Source organism: Poecilia mexicana, unplaced genomic scaffold, assembly GCF_051168715.1.
Source record: "Poecilia mexicana isolate PSO_F unplaced genomic scaffold, ASM5116871v1 scaffold_23, whole genome shotgun sequence".
NCBI lineage: Eukaryota > Metazoa > Chordata > Actinopteri > Cyprinodontiformes > Poeciliidae > Poecilia > Poecilia mexicana.
The window spans coordinates 22,436,274-22,442,766 of record NW_028263392.1 but is presented as its reverse complement, the minus strand read 5'-3'; the positions used below and the strand labels follow the sequence as shown (position 1 = coordinate 22,442,766).

At 45.4% G+C, this 6,493-nt stretch overlaps 1 protein-coding gene across 2 annotated transcripts; it reads right to left on the bottom strand.

Moving 5' to 3' along the window:
* Positions 1–104: 104 nt before the first annotated feature.
* LOC106910621 (protein tyrosine phosphatase type IVA 2-like) lies at positions 105–3,624 on the bottom strand. Of its 2 annotated transcripts, XM_014977301.2 has the most exons (8): positions 3,499–3,624; positions 2,004–2,141; positions 1,770–1,875; positions 1,373–1,703; positions 1,214–1,306; positions 1,010–1,140; positions 520–594; positions 105–444 (listed from the first exon to the last, which is right to left on the bottom strand). In XM_014977301.2, the coding sequence occupies exons 4-8, from the start codon at positions 1,466–1,468 to the stop codon at positions 333–335; spliced, it is 507 nt and encodes a 168-aa protein (XP_014832787.1). In that variant the 5' UTR covers positions 1,469–1,703; positions 1,770–1,875; positions 2,004–2,141; positions 3,499–3,624; the 3' UTR covers positions 105–332. The 2 variants fall into 2 exon arrangements, with proteins under 2 accessions (XP_014832787.1, XP_087859211.1); XM_088003085.1 differs by having other exon boundaries at positions 1,214–1,703.
* Positions 3,625–6,493: the final 2,869 nt, after the last annotated feature.

The following is a 6,493-nucleotide window of genomic DNA, read 5'->3' as shown; positions in this document are numbered from 1 at the left end:
TTCCATGGAAAAGGCAATCCAATAGCAACCAATGCGGTATCAGCTGATTGGCTGTGCTGACCTGTGGGCGGGTTCTGGAGGTTCTGGACAGATCGCTAGAAAAGTTTCAGCATAAACAACTTTATTCAACATTTTTGGGTTTTTCTGGATCAGAACCAGAGGAATGAGGAGGGGTCAAAGGTCAAACTGAGCAGCAGGGGAGCTATAGGAGCAGACAGAGGCTGGTTGAGACCTGTGAGAACCAATGGATCAGAACCGGGTCTGAACTGCATGAGGAATGAATCAAAACTGGTTTCCATGAAGAGGGTTCTGCCGACCCGGTTCCGTTGGGCCTACTGCAGACAGCAGCTCTGGCCGTTGGCGTCCTTGGAGCGCAGGCAGAGTTTGGGTCGGTAGTTCTCCAGGAAGTGCAGCTGCTTGGCGTTCAGCGCGCCGCGCCGCTTCCTGTTACACACAGAGAAGAAGATCCGGTCAGAACCGGACCAGCAGAAGAACCGGCACCAACAGAAGAACCCTTACTGTCTGATGAGGTGGACCGCGTCTTCGTACTCCATCCCACACTCGATCAGCGCCAGAGCCACCAGAACTGGAGCGCTGGGGAGACACAGCCGGGTCAGTACAGAACCTTTAACAGAACCTTTAAGAGAACCTCCATCAGGTCCAGGATCAGCTGAAACGGGTCTCTGGCCTGCAGCAGGACTCAGCCTTGTTCTGGTTCATTCACAGCATTAGCTGACCCGTCTCTCTGAGTGCGTTCTGATTCTGTCACTGTGTGCATCAGCGCAGCTGCAGCAGTCAGTGTTTCAGCGTTCCTTCATGGACCTTCATGCCTGCAGGCTTTAACATTTTACTTTTCTTCAACATTCACTTTTCAGTTTGATTTTGTCCAGCATTAATTTTCATTTTAAGGTTTGATTTTTTTTCACAACTACTGATTATGTGAACGTCAGATCTGTCGGAATGAGCAGGTGGTTTCCATGGTGACGGTGTGTTTCCATGCTTTACTGACCGGCCCAGTCCGGCCACGCAATGCACTGCCACGCAGCCGCCCGGCTCCTCCCTGAACTTCACCTGCAGCAGGTTCAGCCAATCATCGACCACTTGCTCCGGGGGGGCGGAGCCATCATCGAACGGCCAATCCTGCGGAGACAAGCGGTTCAGGAGGAGGAAGGCTGCCCTGGTCGGCGCGACAGGAGGATCTGTCAGGTCTCACCAGAACCTGGATGCCCTCCTGGCCCAGCGGCGCCTGGTCATACGTGGCAGAGCAAACCCGCACCAGGGTGGTGACGCCGTACGCCTTCAGCTCCTGCAGGAGGACAGAGCGGGTCAGAACCAGAACCAGGACCAGGAAGAGAGGAGGTCGGGTCCATACCTCGATGAACTTCCCCAACTGAGCATCGGTGGGGTTGTGCGTGATGAGGAAACGCAGACAGTCGAAGGAGATCTCCACTGGCGCTGGGCGGTTCATCTTCACCGTCTGGACCGACTAGCTGCTAGCAGCGGATCAAAACCAGCAACTGGATTAGAACCAGCGGGACAGACAGCAGTTGGCAACAGAGACTGGCCGTTGGATCGGCCTCTTCCTCTAGAGAGAAGAAGGAGCGGCGAGGATTGGCTGGCAGCAGAAGCTCCGCCTCCAGAACACGGCACAGGCTGACAATTGGCTCGTCTTCATATGTCTTCGACAGGACGGCGGGTTGGACCTGAAAACGCCTCGCTCATTAGTAATCACCCATGATGCATTGCAGCTGCAGTGCCGAGTCACTGACCTGGGAGAGACGGCGCGTCCTCCTCTTCACTTGTCCACGATGAGCAGCAGGTGCTGAGCTTGGCAGAACGCTCCTCCCAGCCTCGCAAACGCCATGCAGGTGCAGCCTGCAGCACAGCCAGGTCAGCAGCAGCTACTAGCTGCTACTGTAGCCACTGCTGTTGCTAGCTGCTGCTACTAGCAGCAGCTAGCAACAGTGGCTACAGTAGCAGAAGTAGCTGCTACAAACACTCACCGTGATGCCAGCTGAGGAGGTCAGAGGTCATTGAGCGGACACAGCAGAACGTGACGGCTCTCGGATGTAAACACACCATTGATGATGCTGCTGCGGTTCTGGGTTCTGGCTAACTCGACCTGCTGGCCCAGTGCTGACCTGCCGCACAGAACAGGAGCGGTTAGGGGACAGCTACCCAAACCCAGGGAGGGTTCTATAGAACCCAGTTCCTCTGAGCTATTCCTCAATATGGGGAAGACAGGAAAACATAGCTGCTTGCTGAATGGGCCTGGAATCTGGTACCAGCAGTTACTACGTCCTCACTGGTTTAAGTCACTATGACTGGTGAAGGTGGGAAATATTTCCAGTAAAGAAGAGTGGGGTTCTGATGAGGTGGCAGCATGGTGGAGCAGCTCTGCTACATTGGTTCTGATGACATTTTCTCTCAGGTTCGGAATACTGAATTAAAATAAACCATTTAAATTAGTGCAGCGTTATTTATGGGCAGCAGCACCAGTGGACAAAACTGATGAGGTCATCCAGGAAAATGGTCTCTGCTGCCAGGGTACTGAGCTGTTAGCATGTGATGGCTATAGCAACAGCCTTCAGTCAGAGGACTCTTCAGGGTCGTTGCATGACTGACTGCTACTGGAGATCCTTCCTAGCTATAGCATCAACATCCACAACAGCTCTTGGATATTCTGACTTGCTAAAACCTTTCACTTTCAGGAGAAAAAACATATTTTTTTAATTTAATTTAATTTCTGAATTCAAACTACAAATGCTTCCCCCTCTTAGTGCTCATGACTTATGGATCATATATTTCTATTTTCTGCCAGAAATTATTGTAATTTAAAATTTTACTTTCATTTTGACCTGTTGTAAATTTACATGCTCTATTTAACTGGGATTTAAAATTAAACCAAACTTGATAACAGCTCTGCTGAAAAACATTTTCATTTGTCCGAAATCATTTGAATATGTTTTGGCCTCGCGACACAAATGTCATTTTTTGTCGCGTGGAATCAAAACAGGAAACCACAGCAGAGGAGAGCGCCCCAAACTCAGACGGTAATCTTAACTGGATTCATGTCAAAAGTCCCAGTTGGTTTGTCACTTAAAAATAAAGAGATGCGTGAAGAACCGAACGGAGAAACGGCTCCTTTTGAGGACGAACATTAAAGTAGGTCAGACCCCCAAAGGTCGGTGAGGTATGTTCATCAAACCAGAACCTGGTTCTGTTGGTGGTGTCAGAGAAGGCTGCGGAACCGGTAAAATAACCCAGCGGCTGTTCTACCGCTCACGGTCCACACTCCGACACCAAGAACCGAGCTCCCTGCCCAGTCCGCTGCCGCGCCGCCGAACACCTCCTATGAAAACAGGTCAGCTACTTCCATGTTCCCAGCCTGGAGCTCAGGGCGGGATCCGGTGACCTTGTTACCGCGGGCACCGAAGGATACACACCTGCCGGCGCTGCGACACGCCGAAAACACGTCAAACCCACGGGAATACTCACACACGGCAGAGGATCCACGGAGAAAAAACCCACACTACTGACACAGACTCCTCTGCGAGGGAGACATGTTGGACAGGGACATAAGGTAGGAGGAAAACGACTTCCGCTTACTTAGTTTCCAAAATAAAAGTCGTCCGGTTTTCCCCAGTTCATGGACTCCTACGTCAACAAGGCCGCCATATTGGAGAGGATCAACTTGTAGGCGCTACCACATGGTTACAACTGAGAATATAGTCTGAGCAGGGAATGTAGCTCCGACAAAATCCCTGACTCATTTTAGGCTCATCATAACTTTGTCATAAAAATTTTTGGGGGGTTTTTTGTAATCAAAATCTACCAGTTTTTACACACAAACCAGCTTGTATTCATCTTTCCATTTCAACTCTGTTCTGTTTGTTTATAAATGTTGCTTCAAGGTACTTTGCCAAATAGAACATATTTCATACTAGGCACATCATATAAATATGTAAGACGTTCTATCTAATTATCCAGACAGATTCAGAGTGAATTACATACATTCTCCCTGTATTTTACTGTAATAATTTACTAGTGTCTGACCAACAGGGGACTCTGCTCATGTCCACATTACAACATTAAATTTGCTTTTTTTTTTTTTTTTTTTTTTAAATAAAATCATAAGACGTCTGTAGGGGATCTTCTTCATATGCTTTGGTGTTGTGTGCACTTCCAAACCTACTGGAATAATGTCATTCTGACAACATCAGCTATTTGTGGGCTTTCTTTAGATGCTGACCCCAGGATTTGGATACTTGGAGATGTTGTCCTTGAAATGATATCCTTACAAGAAATACTTTGTTTTGTTAGCATCATCTGCAGCAAAAAAGTGTATACTTAAAAATTGGAATTCTATGGAGCCTCCAAACCATAAATATTGGATCAACTAACTGTTGTTATACTGCACTTCTGAAAAAATTCTCCATTCGATACGTGGGACATTGGCTAAGTTTGACCAGATATGGACTCCCTTCCTGGACATTGTAACCAGATTAGATCTGAGAGACTGATCTGTATTGATCTTTACTGTCTTGTTTAAATTCTTTTAATATTTGTTGTACTTCTTTTCTCTTAACTCTGTGTCACGCCCAGCTCAAAGGCCATGACAAAAATGGGAGACAGACGAGCGGATCTAAAGAAACAGTAATTTATTTTATGAAAAAATATGCTCTGGGAGATCTGCACAGCCAGTCAGAGAGAAGTGTGGGCCAATGCTGCTCGTTCCGGCCTGGTCTGGAGGGGAATCAAGCAGGCCGGTGACTGACTAGAGCTGCCGGTGTGTTCAATTAACAGCCCATCTACCTGCTTCCTGAACAGAAACAAGAAAAAACACAGTGGACTAGAGACACCTACTGGACAGGAGGGGATCGTCACATCTGGTCTTTCAAAAATATGTGTAGCGCTAAATGTAATACCACCGTATGTGTTGCTACATGGAGAGAGTGGGTGGGTTTTATTTCTGAAGTTGTTTTTTTCAACTCCCCCAAAAAAGAATGTAGTATTGTACACTGGGTGTAGATTTTGTATGGTTGTACATTCTGAATAAGTATATCTATACAAAAAAAGTTTAAATAGTTTAGAAATGTGATGCAAATTATGCAATTGGTGATTTTATTGTGTATTTATCATCTATAAGTATGTGCTGCAAGTTTTCTTTAATTTATTTAAATGAAACAGGAAAGGATTTGGGTTGGTGGGAAGGAAACATAAGACGTCTGTTTTCAAAACTTGATGTTTCTTTGTTTTAACATAAGAAAGCTACAATTTATAACCCCTAATGTTTGCAATAATATATCAGAGGTGAACAGATGTGGCACAACAGAATGTTACATAAGTGCTGGTAGCCTGTTGATCATCCTGCACAATGAGTGTAATAAAAGTGAAATATCAGCAGTTCACAGATGGGGAAGATTTTTATCATTCCTGTTTACAATTTAAAGTCTGACATTCAGGTATAAGTGAGATTCAAAATTAAAGGAATGAGTTGTGTGAAAAAAAAGATGTAGAATCATTTTTCTAACTCTGTTGATCTCAGCTGAAGGTAAGTGAACCGAGCTCCCGTACTGTTGTTCTTACTCTTCCAAGTACTAATTATTAAGAATTATAACAATGTAATTTGTAATATTACAATTTTAAAACACATTGTGATAATGTAATTTAATGTCATAATGTAGTGGCATTTCCTCCAGTTTTCTAGGGTTCTGAATTAAACCAGGGGGCCGACCTGTGGTAAGCAGCTTCTTTCTCAGAGGATTTCATTGTTTAATGAGGAAGTAACAATATGAACATCAGCGCAGCCTGATGCTGTGGTGAACATTTCTGCCAGCTTTGGAATACTCTGTTAAATGAACTCAAAGCTTATTAAAATGCTCAGACAGTGCAGGGTTATGGTGAAGACTGGAGGAAAGTCATAGAGTAGCATTACAGGCTATATTTAGTGTCATCATGAACATTAAAGTCCTCAAGTATTTAACACTAAAACAGAAAAGAAATCAGAGATCTAGAGCAAAACAAACAGAAGTGGTTTTAGTGCAACCAGGATGAGGAAACTAAGCGTTAAATATTCAAAAGAATTGAACCTAAATGATATTTTATTGATTTTGTTCTGAGATAAACACCCAGAAAGAATTCAGTGTTTCACTTTCTCCACATGCTGAAATGTTCCAGCTTTTCCAGTATGATGATGTGGAAGAGGGTTTTGAATTTTACGCAAATGTATTAAAAGTAGAAAACCAAGAAATCACATTTCCATAAGTATTTACACCCTTTGTCATAAAGCTCAGAGCCGCTTCCTCTGATTATGTGAGAACTTTGAGTCTGGATGACAGCAGAGGTTCTGGTCCAGTGAGATTCTGGTTCTGTGAACATCTGGTCTCCGTCAGCAGGCCCTGCAGGGCGTGGCCCCTCTCCTCCCCCCTAAAAGAGGCGCTGGCCCTTTAAGTGGCAGGACGGCCGCTCTGCTCCTGCTGAGTTGCTCTGG

Bases quoted from the DNA above. Each gene is read 5' to 3' on its own strand.
- LOC106910621 (XM_088003085.1), bottom strand. From the start codon at position 1,468: ATGAACCGCCCAGCGCCAGTGGAGATCTCCTTCGACTGTCTGCGTTTC. The intron at 595-1,009 runs GTCAGTAAAGCA...GTGTCTCCCCAG, and splicing joins TGCGTGGCCGGACTGGGCCG to CGCTCCAGTTCTGGTGGCTC. The intron at 445-519 runs GTAAGGGTTCTT...TGTGTGTAACAG, and splicing joins GCGGTCCACCTCATCAGACA to GAAGCGGCGCGGCGCGCTGA.